At 38.3% G+C, this 27,589-nt stretch overlaps 2 protein-coding genes and 1 long non-coding RNA gene across 5 annotated transcripts in view; 1 reads left to right on the top strand and 2 right to left on the bottom strand.

Moving 5' to 3' along the window:
* Bzw2 (basic leucine zipper and W2 domains 2) overlaps positions 1 to 701 on the bottom strand; it is a 58,680-nt gene extending 57,979 nt beyond the window's left edge. The window contains exon 1 of the mRNA XM_010643337.3: positions 185 to 701. The gene's annotated coding sequence lies outside the window, so the exon portion shown is untranslated. The remainder of the gene's footprint in view (positions 1 to 184) is intronic.
* Ankmy2 (ankyrin repeat and MYND domain containing 2) overlaps positions 7 to 27,589 on the top strand; it is a 31,039-nt gene continuing 3,456 nt past the window's right edge. Inside the window, exons 1-8 of the mRNA XM_010643336.2 lie at positions 7 to 148; positions 4,890 to 4,954; positions 13,132 to 13,270; positions 15,182 to 15,280; positions 19,154 to 19,314; positions 23,023 to 23,237; positions 24,002 to 24,137; positions 27,204 to 27,332. Coding sequence (XP_010641638.1) covers positions 82 to 148; positions 4,890 to 4,954; positions 13,132 to 13,270; positions 15,182 to 15,280; positions 19,154 to 19,314; positions 23,023 to 23,237; positions 24,002 to 24,137; positions 27,204 to 27,332 — 1,011 coding nt within the window. The 5' untranslated portion in view covers positions 7 to 81. The remainder of the gene's footprint in view (positions 149 to 4,889; positions 4,955 to 13,131; positions 13,271 to 15,181; positions 15,281 to 19,153; positions 19,315 to 23,022; positions 23,238 to 24,001; positions 24,138 to 27,203; positions 27,333 to 27,589) is intronic.
* Positions 11,741 to 27,210, bottom strand: LOC117283628. Of its 3 annotated transcripts, none has more exons than XR_004514661.1 (3): positions 27,043 to 27,210; positions 24,261 to 24,346; positions 11,741 to 12,118 (listed from the first exon to the last, which is right to left on the bottom strand). It is a non-coding gene; the product is annotated as an uncharacterized LOC117283628 (long non-coding RNA). The 3 variants fall into 3 exon arrangements; XR_004514665.1 differs by lacking the exon at positions 11,741 to 12,118 and adding an exon at positions 16,109 to 16,375; XR_004514662.1 differs by lacking the exon at positions 11,741 to 12,118 and adding an exon at positions 21,977 to 22,138.

Genomic DNA, 27,589 nt, shown 5'->3' with positions numbered 1-27,589 from the left:
GAGGGAGAGAGAGAGAGAGAGAGACATTGTTTCCTTTTTAACACTTCCAAAGAAACAGTAATTTTCAAGCTGGCGGGAGCAATGGTTCACATAAAGAAAGGCGAGCTGGCACAGGAGGAGAAGGAGCTGCTGGAAGTCATCGGGAAAGGTAAGGGTGCGGGGCTGCGACCCATGCAGTGCCCACCTGGCCGGGAGCGTGGCGGAGCCCGAGGGCTCCTGGTCTGCGGGGTTGACGGTTGGGGCCGGGAGGAAGGGTTTCTCCCTTCGGTCCCGGACCCATTGCGGAGGCGGAGCCTGCGAGGGAGGAGAGCGGAGGTTTCGAGGCCCGTGCTCGGAGTGGCGTTGGCAGGCCTCCGGGTACCCACTCCCACCCCCGACTCCGGGGAGTGCGCCCGCTGTGCGCTCCTGCGCGTGCGTTAGGATTCCTCGTCGGGTGACTCGGCGACCGTGGCCTGCTGCTGCCTGGCTCTTAGGCGGGTGTCTTTCGACTTCCGGAGGCCCAAAGAACTGGATCCCTGGCGCGTCCCTGTCCCCGCCCGGGTGGAGGGAGCCCTGGGGGTTCTTCAGCACCGAGGTTTTCGCATCCAGGGCGTCCCTAGCTTGCTTGGCTCCAGAGGCCCTGGCCGCCGCTGGAACCTGCCGGGAGGCTTGGAAGGCGGGAGACGTCCACACCCACCCTCCGGCTCGGCCGGTGCTGCCCCGCTGCGGGGTCAGGGTTGCTGTTTCTCTTCCTTTCTCCCGGCTCGTGTCCCACTTCCGCCGCACTGGGCGGTATCCCGGGAGCCACGAAATATGTTTTCCTCTCTGTCCCGGAGCGGACGTCCCGGAGGAGTTGCCTGGCGAATCCCGTTACCTGGCAGGTGACAGGTGACATCAGCATGACCGCGTGCTTCACCTGCGCTGGGAAGAGGATGCGTGGGGCTGCCTTCGTGATCGCAGGGTTTCAGATTCCAGAGGAGGAAAGCCATGTGCCCCCACCCCGCCGACTCTGCAGCGCGAGGCCTGACAGTCACGAGTCCTTTTTTTTTTTTCCTTCTAAGTAGCCAAGCTCAAATCTGGAATCCCATAGCATAAGGCAACTTTATTCTTCACAGCCCATAAAGTCTAAATGTAAAGGAGCAAAAGAATCAGGTTTGAACTCAACAGATCATTGGAGCTGAGCCCCTTTCATCACATCTGAACAATTACGTCTGTCACGGTTGGGTTTATCATGATAAGTGTTGTTTGGAGCTTTGGGTTAGGTTTTTGTTGGAACTGCCAGGAGCTCTATGACCTATTTGGCACTGCTGACTTTGTGTTCTCTCTGTCTCTGGATAATTTCTCCCTGCCCTTGATAGCTCAAGGATTCGGTTCTAGGAACTTTCAAGTCCCAGCTGTGTGCTAGGTACTGTGCTAGGCAAAAAAAAAAAAAAAAAAAAAAAAAAAAAAAAATTCACAGCCCACCAGAGGTGAGAACTCTGATTTTAAACAGGTCAGAGCTTTTACAGGTGCTCTTAGAAATGAAAAACCAGTGAATAGTTTTATAAATGAGGTCACTGAAAGGGCAGATGGGAGTTCCTGGATACAGTCTGAGGTGGCCACCAGTTTTATTCTGAAGATTATAAATGTGCATTTACTCATTAGTGCTGTGATACTTCAGGGCTCATATCATGCATCAAGTTGCCCAAGTGCAGATGTTTTTTTGTTTTGTTTCCTTTTTCTGTGTTGTGGGTACTGGGGATCAAACACAGCAGCTTTGCGCTGAGTGTATCACCCCCACCCCCCACACACACTCGAGGCAGAGCCACTAAATCACTGTTGCCCAGGCTGGGCTGGAGCTTGCAATTGATCCTCCTTCACCTCTTAAGAGTGCTGGGATTACTGGCATTGCCACCAACCTGGCTCTCACATTACTTTAATTGGCCAGGCCAATGCAGAAAGAACTGAGTTGGCTTTAGTGTGTGACACATTCTTCGCAAATGAAGGTTTGTGGGACACGACTGCCTTCTCGAGAAAAGTTAGTAGGAGTTTATAGGAAGATAACTATAACTGATGTTGCTTGAGTGTCATTATGACATGCATAATTCTAAGTCCTTTGCATGTGTTAATGCATTTGATCTTGATGAGCTAGAACTTATTTTTAAACTCTAACATTATGAGATCCAGCACAGGATGATAATTGACCATAGACATCTAGGTTGAAATCCTGCCTTAGTGATTTACTGGTGAGATGGCCTTGTGCAAGTTGCTTTTCTGGAAACTCAAGTTCTCCATGTGACAAATGGGAATAATAATAGTATCTGCCTCACAATGTTGTGAGGACAAAAGGGTTGGTACCAGTAAAGCATTTAAAATACTGTGTTACCTGTTGTTGCAATAAATATGACAATTTCCACTTTATAGACACAGAAACTGAAGGGAGAGAATGTTAAGGCACATCACACAAATTCACTTGTTTGAAATCCATGTTATAATGTCTGCTTTTTCAGAATATTTATAGATTTACATCTGTGATTATACTGGTCTACATATAGCTCTTTTAAAATTAAAGCACCTTAAATATTTTTACATTATTTTACATTTTTCACTTACATTATTTTATTTGACATTACAACAACTCACCAGCCAATCTGTAACTTGGATATAGATTCCTTGAAGTGTTCATATTTGGGAATTCATCTAGATAATTATTCAAGTTTATACATATCTAAACTTGGGTGAAGCTCAGTGGTAGAACCCTTTCCTAGCATGTTTGAGGCAGTAGGTTTGATCCCCAGCACTGCAGAAAACAAAAATAAGGTTCATACATGCCTGAATCTCATCGTTTTCTGATGGAATGTCAGAAGCAGAAAGTCACAAGTTTTTATCTCACTTTAAATTTGTTTTGGTGACATCTGCTTGTCTTCGGTAGCCACCCATGTCTCAATCCAAGTGTCAGAAACATGATAAGGAATTGTATTGCACTGTTCTGAATATAAAATAAGAACATTTACTATTCACTGAAGACTTACAGCGTCCCACATCAGAGCAGGTCTTCCGTCCTCATAACCCTATGGGATGGATCCCACTACCTTTGTTTCAGAGGTGAGGAACCAGGGTTTGGTGCATCTTGTTGAAGTTCATAGTAGTCCTGGGAGGGCGGTAGTGTGGAAGAAGAAAGAGCAGTGATAGTGAGATGTGTGTGTGGGGAAAAAAATCTCTCTACATCTGGGATCAGAAATGAAGTTCTGAGTAAGTTTATTAGGAGAAAAAGCCATTTTTTTTCCTGCATTACAACATGACTACTTTTTTTTCAAGTTCTCTGACCATACAGATTAGATTGTTGGCCACCGGGCAAACATTTTACAGAATTATCTGCCTGTTCTCTGAGGGCTGAATGTTTATGATTATAGTCCTCATCTTCCCCCTAACATGTGAAAGGCCTTGATGTGTTCACAATCTCTGTAATATTCTCTTTTCACTGAATAAACTGGAGAAAGAAAGTAACTTTAATTCTCAGCTGAGGATATGATTTAGCTGAAGCATCCTCCTCAAGTAAAAATATGATGCAGAAGTTTTTGTTCTGTTTTACTTCTTTTCTAAAGCTATTTGAGAGTCTCTAGTGTAAAGCACAGTATAGGTAAGGTTTGATGTAGAACTTGCTCCCAGACTTGAAAGCTCCCCTCTTCCCTTTTTATTGCAGCCCTGGGGATTGAACCCACGACTTGGAGGAGGTGGTATGAGCCCTTCCACTGTGCTCCCAGGCCTCTCCCTGTCTCCTTGTAGCCATGCAATCAATGATACCAACTGCTTTCAGATGGACTTCAGGGTCAGAAAAATGCACTATTTACAAAAATAGCTGCTGTTAGGCTCCAGGGACATGTAGATCATTCTGTTGACATTTTCCCAACAGAGCTGGGTCCCTGTACTGGCAGTGAGACATTTCTGTTCCTTCTCTGTTGGTGAGGAACACAGAGGCAACTTGCCTAAGAAGCAGCTTAGGGATTAGGTAGCTTGCTGATCTAAATTCTACACTCCTCCTTTCCCTCTGGAAGACCAGCAGAATTTCAGTTATTCCCAAACTGTGATTCTAGAGGGAAGAAATAACCTTGTTGGGGGTTGCTCCTATTCCTTTATGTTCCTTCAGAGGAGAGGCTTGTCTCCTTTCTCTCTGAGAACATTCAATTTCATTGTTCTCCTCCCAGTCAAACCAGAAATTATTTGGCGGAACATGTAGCTGTCTTGTATTAATGATGATAATAGCAATGTTCTCTCCTGCAATCACTGCTTCTGCTATTATTCCTCTCAGAAAACTGGAAAAACCTGATAACCATGGCCCAATTACAGCTTGATTCCAAATTTACCAAGAACTGACCTTCCAGTTTAAGACTGCTCGCTTGCAGTATGGTGGTCTGAATACTGACCATGGAACATTTTTCTATAGTACCAGGCTTCACAAATGTTTCACACATACAAGTCCAAACCAAGCGTTCTACTATAAACATGCCATCGGTTCACAAGACCAAGTGCTGACAAATTATATAAATATCAACTGCAGTTTTGGAGTCCATGTTTTACATTGACTGGAATTTTAGCTTTAGCTGCTGATTTGGATTAGACTGGTTTCAGTGTTACATCTTATGCTTTGTGGTTATTTTATTACTGCCGAAAAGAAAATGTGGCCAATTTAATATAATTTAAGGTCAGTGAGTAAAAACAAAATGGAATTATTTTAGTTACTGTAAATCTATTACTCTGGATGTTTTCTTTTGTAAAATAAATAGTGTGATTGGATGCTTTATTTCTTAGCAACTGGGCCTGATTGGCCTTAGCTTCATATAACCCTTTAAAGTTAATTGTCTGGATGTTAGATTTTTTTTCCTATTCCAGTGATAAATAATCTTACGTTTCATCTTTTCTTTTCCCTTTAGGTACTGTCCAAGAAGCTGGAACTCTATTATCCAGTAAGAACGTTCGTGTCAACTGTTTGGATGAGGTAAAATAAAGAACATTAATAAAGTATTTTACTTCCTATGAGAATATATAACATAAAATATATCAGTAAAAAGTGTCTTCTAGTATTTGTGTTCTAGTTATACTAATCTCTAAACCAAATGTCAGCACACAGGTCACAAAAGATCATTAAGCATCTAAAAGCACATTTAACCTTTCTTGGGCTGAGGATGTAGTTCAGTGGTGCCATTCCTGCCTTGCAAGCATAAGCTCCTGAGTTTGCCTCGTAAACAAAATCTTGTTAATCTTATTAGAAGTCAAATAAGTGCAGATTAAGCCACGATCATATCCTTTACTGTCAAGTATGGGAAACATGGTCTTTTATATGCTAATGATTTTATGTATTATACTATTTTAACAGAATATTTAGTCGATATAAAATTCCTCAAATGCAATGGTGAATTTGCATATAAGATACATATTTGGGATTTTTTAGTTTAAATAATTCTTAGGCTAATGAAGAAATAGAAATGGCCCACTGTGTAGAACTGAAAATACAATATGTATCAAAAGCTCCTGTTTATCAAAAGCTATGTTAGGTGGCTAAAAGCAATATTCATAAGAAATTTTGTATCATTTATCATTGTACTTTCAATCTTTGGTTTTTCCAAGATTTCCAACTCATGAAATTATATAAAAAGGATAAAGTATACTAAAAAAGAAACAGAAGAAATTATTTAGAAAAAATAAATACAATTTTTTTAAAAGTCAAATTTAAGCAACAAAATAAAAAAATAGATAAATTGGAAATCGTGAAAATTAAAAACGTGTCTTTTCAAGCATACCATCAAGAAAGTGATTCAGACAGGAGAAACATTTTACAAATCACGTCTGATGAGGAACTTCTAGCAAGAGAACATATTAAAAACTTCTACCACTCAATAATAAAAGCACATATGACCCAATTTATAAATATTCAAAATATCTGAGTAAATGTTACCCCAAAGAAGATAGGTAGATGGTTACTATACACATTTTTAAAAATGCCTAATATCATTAGCCACCAGGGAAACGTAAATCAAAGCCACAATAAAATACCATTTCATATTCATTTAAGACAGCTATAATAAAAAAGGTACATAGTTACACTTGTTAATGAAATTTGAAAAAAATCAGAGCTCTTCCATGTAGGTGGGACTATAAAATGCTATAGCCATTTTAGAAAATAGCCTAGCAATTCTTCAGATGATTAAGACCGGCAATCCTGGGTCTGTATTTGAGAGCAGTAAAAACTTATTCAAAAAACTCTTGCATATGAGTATTTATAACAGCATCATTCATAATAGCTAGAGCTGGGAAACAACCCAGATGTTTACCAGCTGTTGACTGGATAAACAAAAATGTGACATATTTATACAATAGGATATTCAATCATAAGAAGGAATTTGTACTGATACTTGGTACAACATGAATGAACCTTCAGATCCAAAGGGACAAAAGTAAATTAGTGAGTACATAAACCTAAAGCAAGAAAGGAAAAACTTAACTGCAATTATAAAGGGGATTCTCACATCATATGCGCAAAGACTTTTTAAACAGTACTCCAGTGGTACCAGAAATAATGCCAAGAATCAACAAGTGAGATCATATCAAACTAAAAAGTCTGCATAACAAAGGAAACAACAAAGTGAAGAGACAACCTACAGAATGGGAAAAAAAATTGTCAGCTGGTCCTCAGAGAACTAACATCTAGAATGTATGAAGAACTAAAAAAAAAATTAGATCCCCCTCAATATAAAAGACCCAATCAAAAATGGGCAACTGAAATGAATAGACACTTCTCAGAAAAAGTACAAATGACCAGTACATACATAAACATCACTGGCCATTAAGGAAATGCAAATTAAGACATTGTGGAGATGCCATCTTACTCCAGAAATGGGTACCATAAAGTAATCAAATAACATGCTGGCAAGGTTTTAGGGAAAAAGGAATCCTACATTGTTGGTGGGAATGTCAACTAGTACAGCCACTATGGAAATCAGTGTGGCTGATCAACAAAACTAAAAATGGAAATTCCATTTGACCCAGATGTTCTTGTAGATATCTTCCTGGAAGAACTGAAGTCACCATATTACAGTAATACATGCATACCCATGTTCATAGCAGCACAATTTATAGTAGCTATATCTTAGAAACAGCCTATATGCCCTTCAACAGATAAATGGAAAAAGAAAATGTGGGGGCCAGAGATATAGCTCAGTGGTTCTGGTGCTTGCTTTGCAAGCACAGGGACCCGAGTTCGATTCCTGGTACCAAGAAAAAAGAAACAAATGTGGTATTTATACACAGTGGAGTACTATTCTGCCATAAAGGATAAATGAGGCATTCATAGGTAAATCGATGCACCTTAGACTTTAACGTTAAGTAAATGAGACGTGCAGTTTACATAGCACATGGTTTCTCTTCATGAGAAATCCAAAATCCAAATGTAAAGCAAAATAAAAGTAGGAAGCAGGGAGATCATTTTCAAATGAGAAGGGGAATGAGATGGAAGGGGGAAGAAGGCAAAAGTTATTGTTTTTAAAAAAGGAGAGAATTGAAGAAAATGGAAGTAGAGCTTCTGCGGATGAGAAAGGGACCAGGTGCTGAATGGAGCAAGGAGGAATGGGAAAGGGTGGAAACAATTCAGGTATGTTACATACATGTGCACACTCTCCACCGTACGTGTGATCATGTACTGCAAACATGTACTAATAAAAGGGAAAACACAGAGGACTGTCGTAACTCTTTCTTAAGAACCAATACACTTGAACACCCACATGAACTTTGTAGAAAAATAAAACACAGTAAAAACGTAGAATGATTAGGAAGGTTTGTGTGAACATTGAAAAATATCACCTTAAAATTTGAAAACATGAGTAAGCTTTATGAAACTTTAAACCTCAGTTCATTCTCATTTCATGCCAATTATAAAAGGACGGGACCACAGTCAGATCATATGATAAGGCTTGTGTAAGGCCAGTGCCACATAGAAAAAGGCCTCCAAAAACTTGGGACCCACTTCACTTTATAAATACGTTTGTAAATGTACTCAATGAAATATTAGCCAACGAATGCAGCAATATATCCAAACATTACAGGACAGCACAACCAAATAAGGTTTTTCCAAGAATATTAGGATGGTTCGGTTCTGGAAAATGTTTCAGTGTGATCCAGTATATTACAAAATAACAAATATGATCATCTCAACAGATGCCATCATGTCTTTGCAAAAATGTAATAATCACTGATTATTATTAAAAAAAAACAACTCTTTAAGAAATAAGGATAGAGTGACTCTGTAACTTGATACAAAGTGTACAGAAAACTTCCGCAAACATTAGTGTTTTTAAAAAAGCCCCAGGATGGAGACAAGGAACTTCTCAGGTGTTCATGGAGATGCTGAGTGGCTGTGGACAGACCTGGCCTCTCTGATGGGTCCTGAGCACAGTGCAGATGCTTCTGTCCCCAAAAGTTCTGCTGGGCCGTGCTTTCTCTGCTTATTTATAACTACCTACAGGCCTTTCTTCTGCTGGAAGTTCCTTGAATGTCTTCTAAAAACAGACTTTCCCTCTAGCACTGCCTGTTTCCCATACTCTGTTATTTCCCCCTAGCACTTAGATCGCTAACCACCATGTTATCCTATTGTCTTAGACAGCTTTCTCTTGCTGTGACAAAATACCCGAGAAAAGCCACTTAGAGGAGGAAAGATTCATTTTGGTACAGTGTTTCTGAGGACTCAGTCCTCCACCACAGTGGGGCCATTGCTTGGAGTGTGTGGTGAGGCAGAACATCGTGGTGGAAGAGAAGAAGAGCAGGGCTGTTCGCCTCTTGCCTCAAGAAAGCAGGAAGAGGGGAAGGACCAGGGCCCAATATCCCCTCTTAGCACACATCCTTGATGACCTAATTTCCTGTATTAGGCTTCACCTCCTAAAGCTCTATCATCTCACAGCCAAGTGGCCAAGCTCTTTGCATGTGGGGTTTGAGGGACATTCAAGATTCAAACCATAATATCTAAAAATTAAGTGCCAGGGACTTAGAATGTGGGAATGTGGAATTTGTTTATTGCTTCTGCAGTGCAAGATCTGGGTCTGGGGTATATTAGGTGCTCTGTAATACTTGCTGAATAAGTAAATGATGTATTTAATAGAAATTGTAACATAATCGCCTAATATTGATGAATGCTTTGACTTGAGAATTTCAGAAGATAGATGTTATTTTTAAGGTTATTGCACTTAAAGAAATTGTAGAAGCTCTTTTTGTACAATTCAACTAAACACATTTCTTGGTTTGTTTTTGAGAAATGACAAGGAGGTGGCAATTTTCACCCTCAAGTTTTATTAGCACTCAGATGCCATAGATTTAAGGACTCATTTAGATTTCAGAGATATTGAACAATGAAAGGGGTATCAACTGATTGTAATTTATTAGATTTATTATTTTAATTTACTAGATTCTAGTAATTGGAAACTGAAACTCAGTTTCAGAGATTTTAAATATAAAAATGGAATGTTTCTTAGAATTGATGAATTCTATATTCCATTGGGATAACATTTTTTGAAACTTTATCACTGCTTTCCTACTTTGAGCAGAGATGAGCATTCTATATTTTCATTTTCTTCCTGATAGTGTTAATGCCATTTACAACTAGAATGTAACATTTTAAATTTAATTTACCAAATTTACTTCAACATGAAATTATTCTCTTTTTCAGTAGATTAGCAGTTCAGTTTCAAACTGTTAATTTTATTTTCCTAATACACTGAAATACTACGAAAAAACTAGAGATTAGAAAATTAATAGTAGGGTGGCTTCATATCTATGGAACATCAAAATTTATTAATATTATTACTTCTTTTTTTTTCTTGGTCCATTGAAATGTTTCCATAAAAGGTGGTACTGGAACCAAAATATGTATAGTAATCATGGCACTCAAAATGTATACCTTCTTTTACACTGTTCTAAATCTTTATAACACAAAATTAAACAAAGATAAGAAAGGAGGTGTGATTCAGTTGCATTTTTAGTTTCAGTGGAAAGTGGGCTAGCCTATGGTTGATGTTAAAGTTTAAAAAATTATGAGCATTACAAGCATGCATAAATATTAGAATCTTGCCCGAATGTTCCCCCAAAATGGTGGTGATCAAATTATTTCATTTTTTGAGAAGTAATTCTAAAACTGAGGACTCAGATAGTCTCATTTTTTTTCTCACCCAGCAATCCTCAAATCTTTTGCCCCTGAAACTTCTTGTGAAATTTGCCTGTGTGGGAGCATTATTTGTATGTTAATGCCCAAAACACTAAGCATTTCTATGTCACTGTTAAATGATGTTTTAAATATTAACATAAAGTTAAATACAGAACTCACCTGATGGGTGTTCACAGTGGAAATAAATGTGTGTTAGACATGCTGACTCATTTCTTTAACATGTTACTAGGTTTAAGAACCATTTCAAAATATTTTGCTAAACTTTGGAATATATAAAGTAATGAATTCACAAAATACACTTTCTTAAAAAATGTTGAAAGATTTTAGAATAGTACATTTTCCCTCTTAATAACAATTTTTGAAGTTATTGTACATCAATGATAGTCTTTTTAAAATCAGTTCTTAAAAAGTATATTTTATGTAATACATAGTCAATGAACTAGATTTTGTCTGATAAACTAAGTGCTTTTATATTTGAAGTTGACTTTAAAAAGCTAATGAACAGTCCTCAAAGTTTATAGACTCTCAGACAACTAAAAGAATAATGTTCAGTTATGCAATCTAGAATCTTTATATTGTTTGCTTTTAAAAGTGTCCCAGAGTTCTAAACTTGAATCATAAAGAGTAACCTTTTATATTAATTAAAGTTACATATTCCATTTGTTGTGTACATGTACTGCATGTGTTATGAGGAATGTTTAACATTAGCTGCAAGTCAGCTCTGTGCATAATAAACACCATGGTTTCTTAAAGGAAGCCTTCTGTGCTGTCTTGTGATGCCCTGTACTTTTGCTGCTTAACAGTTTGTAAGGAATTAGAACTGTGTGTTCATAGTACCTTTGAATAACAAGATGTAAAATTAAAGATAAGGAATGTGCACCAATGATCATTCATTGTTTTCAAAATTGGTTGGTAGTATATCTACAGTTTCTGGTTTGTAGGTTTTAACTTTTACTTTAAACTGCACAGAATAAATGAAAATGAAAAAAAAAAAAAAGAAAGTATATGCGATATCCAGTTCTTTGAAAAACCTGTCTACATGTTACCAAAAGATTGGTTTCTGCTACCTAGGAATGTCTAGCACAGCGCTGAAATTGCTGTGAGAGCAATGACAAAACAGCAGGTTCCGAGACTACACAGCAAATGGTCACTGAGATAACTCTTCACCCTTTTGGAAAGAAGTGCTCTCACCAGTTGACTCTAAAGTGCAATTCCTGCTGGTAAATGAGAAAGAACACAAGCAGGGAGAATCTTAAAATAAGGGTGGTAAACAAAGGCAAACAGAGGCTGACTGATAAAGGAGTAGAAGCGACTAAGCACACAGAGCCCAAGCAGACAAGAAAACAAGTGCAATTTGCAGTGTAAGACCCCAGTGCTTTGCACCTTGCCTTAGCTCCCAAGCAGACTGTCACATTATCCTCCTGAGGGCTTTCTGTTTCTTTGTTTTTAAACAACAGAGCACTTGTGCAGTTTCTGGGGTATTCATTCTGCGAGCCGGGTAACCTGCAGTTGCAGGATGGGATTGCTAGATGGTTGCCCACCCGTTGAGGGCAGCCTGAACAGTAAGTACTGCTTGATGCAGGTCGGGTTCCGGAAATATATGAGGAAAACAGCTGGTTGCTTCTTTCTAGTGGCTTTTGCTATAGTTCTTTGCTACCGCCCCTAGTTTACAGCGTCCTTTTATGTCAAAGGTTGGTTACTTCATTCCCCCATCTGTTCTACTTTAGTCGAAAGCCAGTGACCGAGAAGGTCATTGCTTCTCCCTAAAGCACTCCCATGTATGCTGCCTGTGCGCAGTGGGGTTCTGATTACCACCACTGACCCACCCACTTCTGCCACAATAAATACGTCATTCCTGTAGAAATTCCCAGATAAGAGTTTTAAGGTTATAGCCTCCTATTGCTGCTGCTCCTCACCTGAAAGATCGAACCTCCCTGTAATTTTCACGTCAGCAACCTGTTAAGAAGAGAATGGCATTGTGTTAAGATGATGGCTTAATATTCATAATGATAATGTGGAATCATCAAGAATAATTTAAATTTTGCTAGCACTCATTGGGTTTTCATCACAAACAACTTTGGCTGTAAGCACTTACAAAGTTTAGCTGGGGTTACTGAGAAGATCACTTATAGAAACACTCATTCATTTATCTGCCCAATATTCTTAGGTGTTCAGCACATATTAAGTTGGATATTTTCTTGTTACATGTGAAATATATGGAGAACAAACAATGCAGCCTAGTGTGAATACTGTCAACTCCATAGTTACAGAATCATAAATATATAATCATATATTTATGATGTAATCAAAATATACATATGATTCTGAGGATTTTTTTAAAAAAGATACCTGTGTAGTAAACATTTTCTGTATCTACTTTTATTGGCAATAATTTATAGGAAGTTTTCTACTTCAAATGAATTCATTTATTTAAGTGTTATAATGGTTACACTGTTCTTCACTCAACTTTCCCCTTGACAGGCATTTTATTTCAAGTTTTGTTGTTGTTTTTTTCTGTGTTTGTATCTGTTCATTTCTTTCCCCAGGAGGTAAATGTATTTTGTAGAGATTAAAACCTGGGGAAGTCTGGGTTATGACCCACTAATATCGCAGTGCTGTGAGATTGAACCCATCCTCTCTGATGTGTAATCTGTAATGTGTAATATTTTCATGGCAATTGGTAAAAACAAAACAAAACCTTCAGGTAGTAAAACCATCTCTTAGGGCCAGGGATATAGCTCAGCAGCACAGTTCCTGCCTAGCAAATGCAAGGCCCCAAGTTCGAATCCTGATACAATAAATAAACCAACCATCTCTTTTCCTTAGAAGTCTACAAAAGATTGGGGCAGGCCGGGGGTGAATATAAAAATAGAGATTGTGAAGTTGGTTTTTATTAATATGTGTTTATGTTCATAGGTAAGGAAAAAGTAAATGGGTAAAATCAATATATTTTTCCTTTCTTTCGTTAGAATGGCATGACTCCTCTAATGCATGCAGCGTATAAAGGCAAGCTTGACATGTGCAAATTGCTTTTACGACATGGAGCCGATGTGAACTGTCACCAGCACGAACATGGATACACAGCCCTAATGTTTGCTGCACTTTCTGGTGAAGTTTTAGCTTTACTTTGCTGACACTAGCTACCTACACAAACTTAAGAACATATATAAATTTTTTAATTAAACACATTTTTATTTCAGTAATTTTAAAAGTTTTATGGAAATGGTGAGAGTTGGTGGGGTTTATTTTTGTTTTTTGAGCCAGGGTTTCGGTATGTAGTCCAGGCTGTCTTTAAACTCACTGTGTAGCCCAGGCTGGTCTTGAATTCATGGCAGTCCACCTGCCTCAGCCTCCCAAGTAGTGTGTTTGCAGGCATTCACCACCATGCCTGGTTGAGAATTGGTTTTTTCAAAGATACAATATATGGAATAATTTTATAGTTAATGTGGTGATGTTTCTTTAGTGACTTAAATCAGTTAGTTCTTTATGTGGATAATATGTTGGTAGAATAGAGGAGCTGGATCCATTCTGTCAGGTAGCTCCTTTGATTTATGTCTTTAGATTTTGAGATAATCTGGACACTGCGTTGTTTTCTTGATCAAACAGCTGCTGTGAGAGAGCTGTTTACCTCCCTGGAACTTTTGCACTTAACATGAAGATACATTTAGAATCTTAGTCCTACTCATCTTTATTACTTGAGAAATACCATCTCAGATTTATAGGGTTGGCTGATTATTGTAGTTCTTTAAGAAAATATAGCCATAATATAGTAATCATATTTTAAAAGAACAACCTATATTTTTATAACCGTGGAACACAAGCATTTCCTAAAATTATATATAAAATATAGAATCCAAAAATGACAACACTGACCCATTTATTTACCTACAATTTTAATCTTGTCATATATGGGATACATCGTAAACAATTAAAATACAAATGAAAAATGAAGGAATTTATTACATGTCTTATAGGGTCATATTGCTATATGTAGAAAGTTCCTATACAAAATTAGAAGACAAGAACTGCAATAGAAAATTAGAGAACAAATAATGTAACTGGCTGATCAACGTATAAACCATTTTCAGCAATAACAAAGAAATTTAGGTTGGTAATATCATTTACACTGATTATATTGGCAGAGGCTAGTAACTTTTTTGCACTGTTTTGGGGAATGGATTTCAGGTCAACCTTGCTAGGCACAATGCATTTAAAATATGCCTGGACTTCAACCCAGGTGTGATCTCTAGGAACTGTTGCCAAGGGTATCATGCTTCAAACTTGCAAAACTAAATGGACAATGCTTTTCAGTGAATGTAGTTTATAATAGCAAAATACCTGCAATGATTTCATTCAGTGATGGAGTGTAACTAGGAGACATTGAGAGAAAAAGCTTGTATGAGGACAGGACCCCAATGATTAATAGCTATTCCAGAGCCTGTGGGTGTCAGGGATGAAATGTTAGTGGACCTTAAAAGAAGACTTTATTCAGATTTTTCTGTTCTGTCTTTGTTTCTTTGATATTTTTGTATGTTTGGTTTTATACGAAGCACCATTAAGAACACATTTTCCTTTTAAAAAGCGATATTCAATTCTATACCATGTTCATATTGTCTGATTTGTTTTCCAGTAATGTTTGTTTATAGAAGTGCAGTTGAAATGAGGGATTTACCACTGAGCTGCATCCCCTACACCCCGGAACACTACCCACCCCTTTAATATTCTATTTTGAGACAGAATCTTGCTAAGTTGTTCAGGCTAGGCTCAAAGTTGTGATCCTCCTGCCCCAGCCTTCCAGAGTGCTGGGTTATAGGCATGTGCCCCTGTGTTTTGCTGAAAATAGGATTTTTATGTACAGTAGTTTCTGTCAAATTTTTCTTTTTACTATAATTATGGTTTGTAGTTTGGAAAAAATGAAAATATTTATATGATAGACCTAAAAGGGTTGTCATTAATTTGAAGGAGGTGTTTAATTTGTGCTTTTCCTTAATATTGACAAATCTGTTCCCTTAACTCTAGGTAACAAAGACATCACATGGGCAGTGCTGGAAGCCGGGGCAGAGACAGATGTTGTCAACTCTGTAGGAAGAACTGCAGCTCAGATGGCAGCCTTCGTGGGTGAGCTTTTGCTGCAGTGTTACATTAGGGTTTTTACAAAGTTTCCTTTCTGAAAAAAAAAATACTACTTCTCAGATTGTAAAGAAGGTCACATTTATTTTTTTTAAATAAACAGGTGCAATCTACTCTGAATAATGTAGTAAAATGCCTAGTGACACTCCAGAAAATGTGAATAGCTATTCTGAATTTCCACTTTGTGAGATTTCAAGATTGGAAGGGCCATTGTGATTGCAGTCATGTGCTTTGAAGAGTATATTCTGTCTCTCATGGAAGTAGATTAACCTAATTTTTAAGAACATGAACTGTGGAGTCAGCAATCTGGAGTTGAAATTCTAGCTGTGCCACTTAGTAGCAAGGTACTTAATGATTCTCACTTTCCTCACTGTAGAATTATAAGATTGTGTCAAGGATCAATAGACATGACAGAATTAAAGGGCTTTATATATAGCACTAAACAAAAAAGAGTCAGTTACTGTCATTAATAATAATGGCATCAGCAACCAAATTCTCTCTTAGAGGGTACATTTGATAATAATACTCAGTTGCTTCATTATTGTATTTGTCAACCACACACATTTATTTTTGTGTTGCCTACTAATTCCTGGCATCTGAATCCTATTGACATACTGTAGAGGTATAGGCGAAAGTGAGAGTGAACACTTGATCATTGATAATTTGAACTCATTGAACTGGCAGTTTAGAGTCCTCTGATGGAAAGGCAAAGACAGACTGCCGGGCGTGGTGGGGCATGCCTGTAATCCCAGAACTTGAGAGGCTGAAGCAAGAGGATTGCTGTGAGGCCGGCCTGGACTACACAGCTGAGTTCAAGATGAGCCTGTACTATATGGCAAGACCCTGTCTCAATAAACCAAAGGGGAAAAAAGATGATAGAAACATCGGACTTATTGGAAGTGCTGTAAGTGTGCTTGCAGGAACCAATAATTTATTAAACAGTTTCTTATTGTTCACAACCTATGTACCAAGTATCCCTCTAGGTCAGTTGGTCACAGTGGTGAAGAAGATGTTGTTCAAACTTTCATGGCATTTAGAGGCAAATAACAATGAAGGGGGATCTTCTCTCCTTTCCACCTGGTTCTTAAGAGAAATTAGACATACAGTTGGAAATAGCCAAGTATACACAATGGTAACTGTACATCATTTTCAATTTCATTATTAAATTTTCTTGAAACTGATAGTAGCTACTATTGATGTTGCCCAATGCCCAGTCAGTCAGCTTTGTGAAAACATATATTCTCATTGTATTTTCATTTAATTTCAGGAGGATTTGAGAAAGATATGGCCTTGCTGTGCTCAAGAAAAAATATTTTATCTCCCAGTTAGGGACCTCACAGTTACCTCCAACCAACTTGTGAGTTCCTTTGAGGGTGTCAGTGCACTGGGAAAAGAACCGTAAACTAGGAATTTGTAGATTTGTATCATAGTTCATGTTTCCTCCTAATTAGAATTCTGAGAAAAGTCCCTCACTTCCATGGGCCTCAGTTTTTTGTTCTCTGTGCAACGAAGCAGGAAAATTAAGTGAGTTCCAAAAGTTTACTTAACTTTACAGTTTTCTGTTCCATCTATGAAAAAACAAAATAGATCTCAGGTATAGGTTAACTTCCCCAAGGTCACAGTTCTGGAAACAAAAGAGCTTGTTCTTTCAATGAACCTGCTGCTATTTTCTTTTCTTTCTTTTTCTTTTTTCTTTTAAAGTATTAACAGACATCTAGGGCAGAAAGTGATCACATTCTAAAGTGCCCTATTCTAAAATAAAAGTAATGTTTTCATAATATTTTAAAGTATTTAGACTAATTTCATAGCTGGAAAATTACATTGCAACCTTCCCATTGAAATTATGTTTTCCATATAATTAGCCTTTTAAAAGTCATTCTTGTTTGTTCCATCAAGTGGATCAGTATATGCATAGCATGTACACAAATGTACAAGATTTTTGTCATTCAAAAAATGTAATCAATCTTTTTATGCATGTTATAAATGCAAAAAAAGAGCTTTTGCCCTCCTATTTCTTTTAATCTTAATCATTTTAGTAGTATAACTTATATAAGTGAATTTTGTATTATAAGCCAAATGATAGTCTCCTTTAGCAGATAGATTATGCATAATTAATATAATTACTCATATATTCAGTTGCAGTCTTTATTTTTCCTCAGTAATTTTGTGTGTGTGTGTATGTGTGTGTGTGTGTGTATTAAAGTGGTTTGCTTGGTCAGATCTGTACCTCAACCCCAGTCCCCAAGGCACTGTCTGTTTAGCAATCTGTGAGAAGATGGAACCCTCATAATTCATTTTTCTACTTCCTCTGCTTTTGCCTTCTCAGGCTGCAGGCTTTTCTTTCTCTGCTTCTTCCACTACCTCAAACCTAGTCTCATTTCTAACTGTGAACTTTGTATTTTTAGTACGGTTGTTACTAGAATGTCATTGACAGCATGTTGCTTTGCTTCCAGTAAGCCTGTCAACAATATGATTTTGTAGTCACTCTGTGACCCTCCACTGTCCTCTTTGTGCTGTCACTCTTGAGATCTCTGACCTCATCTAGGTTTTGGTTGCAGGATCTTCTCAGATGAGTAGGCTGCTGCGTTTTTCAACTTTTCATCACTATGACAGATATGCCACATAAATCAAGGAAGAAGGGTTTATTTTGGCTGTTTCAGAGGTTTTAGTGCTGATCACCTGTTGTCCGCAGCATTGAGGGGCACTCCCTGTATCATGTGCAGGTGGGCTGGGGTCTCGTGGGCTGCCCAAGGTGGACGGGTCTCGGGGAGTGAGAGCCACGGTGTTGTCCCCAGGCGTCACCGGTCGCTTGACCCCAGATAGGCAGAGAAGAGAAAGTCTCCAAAAGTGTTCAAAGAGCCCAGGCGTGCACCCCATGGGTCCTGCCTGCTGGCTCTGGGTGGCCGCCTTTCAGCTGCAGAGCGGGTGGAGGAGAATTTGGGAGGGGAGGCAGCCAGAGCCACTGCCAAGATTCCAGGCCACGCCTATGCTGGGAGGGGTCTCCTGTAAGCCATTCCCAGAATGAGGGATGCCCAGAGAAGTGGCTGAGAGGTGGGTGAGAAGCCATCGCGAAGAGTTCAAGCTTAAGGAGCTAGAGCTTTTTCTGTAATTCCTTTCACAGAACAGCCAAGCTTTCCTCAAATTCGGGGGAGGGGATATTTAAAACTATTAATATTATAATAAAGCTACTTTGCACAGTACATATTTAAATTATGTGTAAATACACGTGGCTGTGATTTAGGGAAGCATGATTATTATTTTTATAGGGTGGAAGAAGAGTTAAATTATAATCAATTATAAAATACTTTTGGGCTCTGTAATTTGAACAAGGCTTTTTAAAAATTGAAATATTCTTCATATATATTAATGTATTCTGTGGGGTGTGTGTGTGTGTGTGTGTGTGTGTGTGTGTGTGTGTGTGTGTGTGTGTGTGTGTGTGTGTGTGTGTGTGTGTGTGTGTGTGTGCACATGCATGGTGCTGAGGATTAAACCAGGGCTTTCTCATCGTGCTACATTCCCATTCCTTTTTAAATTTCTTACTTTGTGACAGCATTTCTTTTTGTTGCTAAATTGCTCAGCTGGGGCTTGAACTTGCAGTCCTCCTGCCTCAGCCTCCCAGGATAATGGGATTATAGGCCTACACCACAGCTGGCTAGAATATATGTCTTTAAAAGGTGATTCTTTTAGTTTCAAATGGTTATCAGTATTCTTTAACTCCTCCTCATCCTCTGCTTCTCTTTTCTGAAGAATAAAGACATTATTTGCCTGTTTAATTCATATGAAAATAGCAACATAAAAAAAAAAATCCAGACAATGTCTTGTTAACAATGAACTACTACATTTCTGTTTTTCTATTGAAAGGTCAACATGATTGTGTGACAATAATCAACAATTTCTTCCCTCGAGAGAGACTGGATTATTACACAAAGCCCCAGGGGCTGGATAAAGACCCCAAATTGCCCCCGAAGTTGGCTGGCCCACTGCACAAAATCATCACCACGACAAATCTTCATCCTGTCAAGGTAGTGCAGTGTTTGTCACACTTGCCTTTCGTTTCAGTATTGCTTTGGAGTTTGAACCACTCCTACCCTGTGTCACGGTTGTCTCGGGTTGCATTTTGTAGGCCTAGAGTGTGTGGAGCTCTCTTGTTCGTTGAAGGGGTCAGTGAAGGGGTGCTCCCAGCCAAAGCCTTGGGGATGGTGAGGGAAATGGGGAGGAGCAGGAGAAGAGGCCTGGCCCCGCCTGCCCTCACCCCACAGGCATGGGGCTGGCTGAGAGGCGAGGGAGTTGGGCTTCCGCACCCATCTGTCTGTCATTTGTCAGGGTCTCTTTCTCAGGGGGCGAAGTGAGGTGGCCTCCTGGAATGAGGACAGTTCTCCTGAGAAGGAGACCACCCTGAGCCCATAAAAGCCAGCACTCAGTGTGAGCAGCTGGGGCCTGATGGGCAGGCCTGGTGTAGGGAAGCTGAGTGAACCACTGTCAATGTCTGCTGGGAGCACGAGCCTCCCGGGAAATACTCTGACCTGGGATTGTGAACACATTTCTAATAAATGCTTTGATGCCTTCATGTGACACAGTTCTGTCCGCAGCTAGTCAGATCAGACCATCAAACCTTCAGACCTACGTATAAATTCGAGTTGCTTAAGGGAAACTTCCAGAGCTATCCTGAAACCATCTTCACTGCTGTATTTTTTTTCATCAAGTCATGTGACAAACAGCAACAAAGAGATAGAGAAAAAAAAAATCTGAGCAAAATAAAACTGACAGTGCACCTTTAAAAAAGATTTAGTTCTCTCTTTCCCAACACATGTGGGGAACAGAGGGCTTCGAGGAGTTCCCAGGGCTGCTTACCCAGGGCGCCGGGGCTTGAGCCGGCCTGGAAAGACCCGAGACAGGCTTTTCCTAGGAGTCCAGTGTGGTACAGAGAGTGAGTGTGGGTTAAAAGGCCCTCCTCGTTCCACCTTGGCCCGAACAGTCTAGGATATTCTAGTTTAGATTGATTTGAAAGTTATTTGTATTTTTCTGATTCTACCTCGCTATGCCTTCGGGCTGCAGTAAGTTTCTGGAATAATTTTTGATGGTTCTGTGGAACCCAGTTTCTCAGGGTATGGTATCCTTAGAATTATTCCATCCTTAGTTATCTTTAAAGGCATATCTTTTAAGTAAATTAGATTAAGGACATATTTGTACAGGCAGTGAATTGCAAAGGTCATTCTGTTTACTTTAAACACTTTCTTTTATCCATTCTTTGGCTATAAAAGCTGCGCAATAGCTTTTGTGATGGCCCATTTCCATTGCTGTACCCCTTTTTAAACTAACATGGTTCTTTTTTTTTTTTCTAGCATTGTTCTTTATAGGGAATATTATTTTAAAATAGTAACAAATAGACCCTGCATAAAGTGAAACACCTTTAAAAATAAGTACAAAGGTTTGACCCAGTATACAACACTCCCTTTCACTAGCTGGCATCTAACATAGCTGTATTTGTGTCTAGGTTCAGTGGCTGCTATAGCAATGACGATGTTTTCAAAAGGGACTTGGGGAGTTCTGTTGATGCCCAGAAAATAAAGGTTATCTAGGAGAAAAACAGAATCCTCGGGGGGTGGGGGAATGGCAGCAGATTTGAGCCTCTCAGTAGAAAGAAGACAGGTGTGCACCGGATAATCTTGTCTTTGATTATTAAGACAACTTTTAAGCTCAGAATTATTGATTTACCAATTTAAATACTGTAATGGGATTTGGGACTAGAGGTATAGCTAGCATACATGAGACCCTGGGTTTGACCTATAGCACCACTTAAAAAAAAAGATTTAAAATACAATAATTGAAAATGCTACTGTCTGAACTTTTCCTAAGGCAGCAGTTCTTTAAGAGATAAGATTCATACAGTTTTGATAGCAGAAGCAATATTTTCTCTGATATTTAATAAGGATTTCTTTTATATTACTTCATAATCCTGCAGAGATGAAAGGAAGAAAACTAGTACAAATAGTCCTCGTGAGCAGGTAGGAATATACTTCAGTAAACTCAGTAATGCTGCGGTTATCTTTCTCTTTGTAAATATTTGCTTTATATTATAAAATAAATAAGGTCTAGTATCTCAAAAAGAAATCATTAATTTGAATTGTATTTGAGATTTTTAAAAAAAATACTCTCACATGTAAGAATTTATCTCTGATTATAAATGTCTTATATGAAAATATTGACCAACTTTAAATTGCTTCAGTTAACAGACGTGTAAGAGATTATTAATGAGTCTTCTCTGCTATGAAATGATTTTTGATGTACATTTTGGTAGGGGGAGTAAGTCATCAACAAATTCACTAATAAAGATTGTATTTATTTCGAGTCTATGAAATCATTATTATGTGGTGGATTTTTAGGAAAATTATATATAAATCTAACTGTCATTAATAAATGAGTTCCCTTATTTTCCCCCCATTAAGTTTATCGGCACATTTAAAGCAAACAATATAGTTACATTTATCATTGGGATCTTGTACCTTTACATGATATGTCTTGGTTTTTGCTTTTTCCCCATTCCCCTGTCCTCCCTTCACCCCCTTCACCCTTCCCTATTTACAAAGACTTTGTTTCCATTTTTTTCCTTTTTTCATATTTTTTTCTTTATTTCCTTTCCCTTCCCCTTCCCACTTCCCCTTTAGCCATTTTCTTCCTATTTTACACTCTCAATTATACCATTTGAACCTTATATACACTTGCAGTTTTTTCACACCAGAGAAAGAACCCTCTTAATTTTTGATGGACAGCCAATCTGTGTTCCATTTCCAAGTAGGAGTCCAGCCATGGGTTTTACTTTAGCCAACAGATGATCTTTCTTTATGCCTGAAGAGAAGCATGAAATTCATGAACTCCTCTACCCATTTCCTGACATTTGCAGTCCCTGGACAGATATTTAGCTATAACACAGCATGAAGGTTAGGAGTACTGAGTGCTCTGCACGTACCGTTGTGTCCACGTTACACACGTTTATAATAGTTTCATGGTACGAGGGACTTCTGTGACAGTCCTGTGAAGACCAACTTCAAGTAATCTGCCCTATTACAAAACCAATAAAAAATACTCCTCATTACGCTAAATTAATCTGTGTATTCATAAGATATGTGGGACTTGCAGTGTGTATGATTTGATAATTGTCTACTATTCCTCTTTCTAAGACTATTCATGGTTTCTGGTTGACCTGTTCTCACCATTACTGTATGTAATTGGAAGCATCTTCAAGAAAATTTCCACAGAGAAAAGTAGTTAATTGGGAAGTTAAACACATTTTATTTCTAGACTTCTTTTTGTAAAAATCTCATTTCCTTATAATTAATAATAATGAGAATGATAGTTGACTTAGCCATGAAATTAGAGAGCTTAATAATTTCAATTAAAAGGTGCTATTTGCTTCATACGTAAAGGCTGTGCACACATGCCAGTTCTCTTTTGTAGAGACAGTAAAGCCTTTTATGCTGTGTGGCATAATTTATACCCTATTTAGATGAATCACATTTAACTTTGACAGCAAGAAATTTCTTCAATCAGAATTCTTCTGCATTAGTTTTATCACTTTGGTCACTGGCAGTGTCTTCTAATTTGAGTTAGCACAATAAGTGTATGATCCTAAGAAAAGCATTATTTGGTGATCTCTTGAAATCAACTAAATCAACTACCTAATTTGTAAAAGTCTGTCATGGAAAATCTAAGTTTACTGGACTTTCTTTTAGATTGTGATGCTTGTAAATGAGAATCCTCTGCTAGCAGAAGAAGCTGCCCTGAATAAATGCTACAAGGTGATGGATCTGATTTGTGAGAAATGTATGAAACAAAGAGATATGAATGAAGTCTTGGCTATGAAAATGCATTATATCAGCTGTGTCTTTCAGAAATGCATCACCTTCTTAAAAGATGGAGAGAATAAACTGGATGCCCTAATCAAAAGGTACTGCTTCTACCATGTCAAGTACACAGTACACTCAAGTAGACAATGTTTTGTTATGCCTAATTACGGATTTAAAAAATAAAGTGTTGTAACAGCAATTGATATTGATGGAATCACATATAGTCTGCAAGAATCCAGGGAAGACATTGTATTTGACTGAGATGTTACTCAGTTGGTACTCTGTATAGTGATTTTGAGTTATTACCTCTGATTTATACAGGAGGAATCTTGAGACTTGGAGAGATTAACTAGAACGTGTAAAATCACACAGTTGGAAAGTGGCCACAGGCCAGATAGGAGATTAAGGGGGCCATGGTGCAGGTTGCTGCTCAGGACTCATAAAACCATTTTAATGGAGCTCTCTTATGGTACCTGGGAGAGCTGTATTTAAGCCTTGTCCTCTGACCAATAGAGATCAAACTCTCTTGTAGCTTACTGAGAAAAAGGAACTAAAGTAGAAGGGTGTGACCCAAAGAGACTTTTCATTCTTCCTACAAATAACAGAAATGCTAATAAGTAACTAGTTAATCTGATAACAGCATTCAGCTTTTCACAATGGGGATATGGGGATCGCCTTTGCCTGTGTATCTCAGGGCCTAGAAACCTGATAAGGTCTACCCTAACTTCAGTGCGAACAGAATTTTAGATTGAGTCATCATTTGAAGACTCAATGAAAAAAAAATCTTAAGTAACAAAAAAGAAACTTGCGAAAGCTGTTGGGTGTAGCGCATCAACTTCAATTACTCTTTAAAAATATCTTTCAGCTTGTTAAAAGGCCGAGTTTCTGATGGCTTTCCAGTATATCAAGAAAAGATCATTAGAGAAAGCATCAGAAAATTTCCTTACTGTGAAGCCACGCTCCTCCAGCAGCTGGTGCGAAGCATTGCTCCTGTTGAAATTGTAAGGCTCCTCTTAAGATAACTCTGTCAGTGAGACTTAATTACCATACGTTGTACTGTTACAGATAAGTCCTCTTTGAGTTTCTTCAGAAAATACTGAGGAAGAAAGTGGGGATAGATTTACCTGCTGATCCTGTTTCTTCCTGTCCATTTCTCCTCTCATGAGCTTCTTACAGCTTTGTAGCTCTCGCCTTAATAAACAGTATTTCCCTGTGTAGGAAGGTAGCAAAATATGAGTGATTTGTCAACTGTAAATATGGTTTGGCTACACATAACAAACTCCCAACTGTCAATTAAATAGACGAGGGTCTATATATTCAACATATACCCAAACACACAAAGGTAGAGCAATCAGGTCTACAATACTGTTTCAGAATGGATTAGGGATCAACACATTTTCCCATCTTTTCACCCAGTATTCCTTTGCCATGTAGGTTTTTTTAGTCTAGTGTGTGACAGCGTGGTTACAGGCACTTGACAACCCCTCTAGTCTCACATGCCCATCCTGTGCAGGCAAGAAGAACAAAAGGGTCTCTCTCTGTAAAATAAAAGCTCTCGCAGACCCCGTCTGTCTCTTTTCAGCTGACTGCTCTCAGCTGCACAGGACCTGGGAAAATGAGTGTTTTTGGTTTACTCACTGCTGCTCAGAGAGAAATGCTTCTGCTAGTGAGGAAGTGGGGTGGCCATTAGAGAGGCAGCTAGCAGTGCCTGCTCCGGGGGTTTCCAGCACTCACAAGTGGTAGCTCTTGTGCCACCTTTGTGGCACATACTAAAAATAGCAGCCTGGAGTTCTCAGAAACAATCAAAGCAGGTCATTGTAAGGGTGAGCAATTCATCTTAGCCCCACATGATAGAATAATGGTAAGGTTCATAGGGTATAATGACTAATGTTTATCTTAGTGATCAAGTCATCAAGAAAAGGCTTATAATAAAGTTAAGATAGTAGGCAATGTGGTTTAGAAAGACTTCTCTTCTAAAAACTCTGTTCATTAAGAGTATACTTTGTACTCTCTGGAAATCACCTTGAGTGCTTATAGTTGAGTGTCCTGGCTGGCCACTGCTTGCTGCCTGGAAGCTTTTGTGCACTGTAGGTTTTTAGGCCACTGAAGTGTGCTGCTCTTTGTCTGACACAAAGTTCTCAGGGCTCTGAGGATCTGCTCTGCTGCTTCCTGTGTGCAGGTTTTGATTGTCTCTGCCTGGTGTGGGACTCTAGCTTATGACTGTCAAAAACTTCAGCAGGAAGTGTGATGAAGGAGGAGTTCAGGAAATGTACTTCATTGTAATATTATGCCATTCAAGATGTTTTGCTTTATCTGCTGTCAGTATGCATTTGGAGTTTCAGGAGAGTAGCTCATTTTCCTGATTTGACAGCATACATTCAATAAAGCATTCTGTTTGTTTCCAGGCTGAGTATCTTCCATGAGAAGCAGCTCTGGCACCGAAACATTCTGACTGTATAACAAGAAAGTTCTTACCACACAACAGGGACAAAGCGGTTTCTGTGTGGTTACTCATCTGTACCACTGCTAAGTTTTTTTCTGAAGTGAGAGTTCACATGAACACTGTGGTCCTACAAAATATCCTTTAGTTTCAGCTTCAGGGCTGGGGTGTAGCCAAGTGGCTGAGTACTTGCTTAGCACAAGGGAGGCCTTGGCTTCTCTCCTCAACACTGAAAAAAATAAAAGTTGATGTGTTGCATGACTCTCCCACAAACACCCTGTATTGGGAAAGATTTTAAACACGTCTCAGGCAATTCTGTGAAAAATCTTTGAATGTGAGAATATAACTGTGTGATATCTGTCAGATGTATCATATTGTATTGATTGATTGGCCAGACTCTTGCCTGATCCGGTTACTACTTTTGAGGCAGTAATACAGATTTATGAGCATTTAATGTAATGTGAAGTACCAGTAATTCTCAAACTTTTAATGCATCTCAGAATTCCCTGAGAATGTTGGTAACTGCAAGCTGGTCTACTCCCTTAACTATTCCACTTTGTTTTATTTATTTATTTCTTTGGTACTGGGGATTGAACTCAGGTCCTTGCACTTGTGAGTCAGGCAGCGGAACCACTGAGCTAAATCACTGGCCCTCCATTTTAGAAGATAATGGGCTGAAGGGTTGGATTTGAGCTTTTAGCAGGTTCTCTGAGCACAACTGCTGTAGACCTTCGTTCCTGATGAAATGATTACTCTCTGCACTCCACCTCATTTTCTTCATCAGTACATTATATTCAGTCTCAAAGAGAGTCCTAAGCACTTTCACATGAAAAGTTAATGTTATTGTCACTATCATCACATGTATTCAGGAACATGATAGTTTCAGAATGAATTTTACTTCTTGAATCTTTTGAGTATTTTCTTTGACTACTTTGAGTTTATAGAATATTATTCCTACATGATATTTCCTATTGTCTGTGTTAGTAAGTTAATATAAAAATAAGTATTAGGAAAAAGAAGCAAAGACAAATGAAAATGAAAAATTGGAAAATGACAAAATTTTGGTTGGGAATGAATGTGTAAATTTGAAAAACTTGGAACAAAGAACTGTTAAGAGTAGATAAGAAAAATAGATATTCCATAATTATTTTAGCTTACTCCAGATAGGTTTAAATAGCACTGCCTCAGGTAGCTATTTTCCCTTATAATTTTCTTCATTAAAATTTTATGAATTTTCGTTAATAACATTCTAATTTCAATAGCTATGTAATAATAGTTTTCACTTGGTTGATTTGTCTTAATACTTTGATCAATTTAAATGTATGTTTATTGAAAGGGAAAATTTCAGTGATGAGAATTATAATTTAACTTTGAATTATAGACTAATATCCAGTAAATAATTTAAAATACATAGTCTTTAAAACACAAATTGCATCCAATTTCTACAAATTAAGTTAGTAAATTACTTTGATATGCTGTATAATTGTCCCACAATTACATGAATATTGTCTTGATATCAATTCTCAGAAAATTTTGCTGTTTCTAGACAACATTATGTACACTGGATGACATCTCTGTGGACTTCCATGGTGATTTCAGAGAGTTTTTTTCTTCTTTTCTGCTCTAGGGTTCAGATCCCACTGCATTCTCTGTACTGACCCAGGCCATCACTGGGCAGGTGGGGTTTGTGGATGTTGAATTTTGTACCACCTGTGGAGAAAAGGGGGCAAGTAAAAGATGTTCAGTTTGCAAAATGGTAAGAATGGGGTTCATGTTTCACTGTCACCTAGTTAAGATCGCATGCAGCCTGACAATTTAGTAATGTTCTGTAAACATAAAGTCTATTAGATTTTTAAATAAATTCTAATACATGAAAGTATTGCATGTAATACTAAAAAGGTAATTTAAAAGAGAACAGTAGGATAAATGTAGTTCTGTGTCTTCTGCCAGACTCTCAGTGTGTTAGTCACTTTCCTGTTGCTGGGACAAAATACCCAACATCCACAGCTTAAA

The sequence above is a fragment of the Fukomys damarensis genome, unplaced genomic scaffold, assembly GCF_012274545.1.
Source record: "Fukomys damarensis isolate Sample0158 unplaced genomic scaffold, DMR_v1.0_HiC HiC_scaffold_4, whole genome shotgun sequence".
NCBI classification, from domain to species: Eukaryota; Metazoa; Chordata; class Mammalia; order Rodentia; family Bathyergidae; genus Fukomys; species Fukomys damarensis.
The sequence above is the reverse complement of the archived record's forward strand: the minus strand, read 5'-3'. Positions and strand labels throughout refer to the sequence as shown.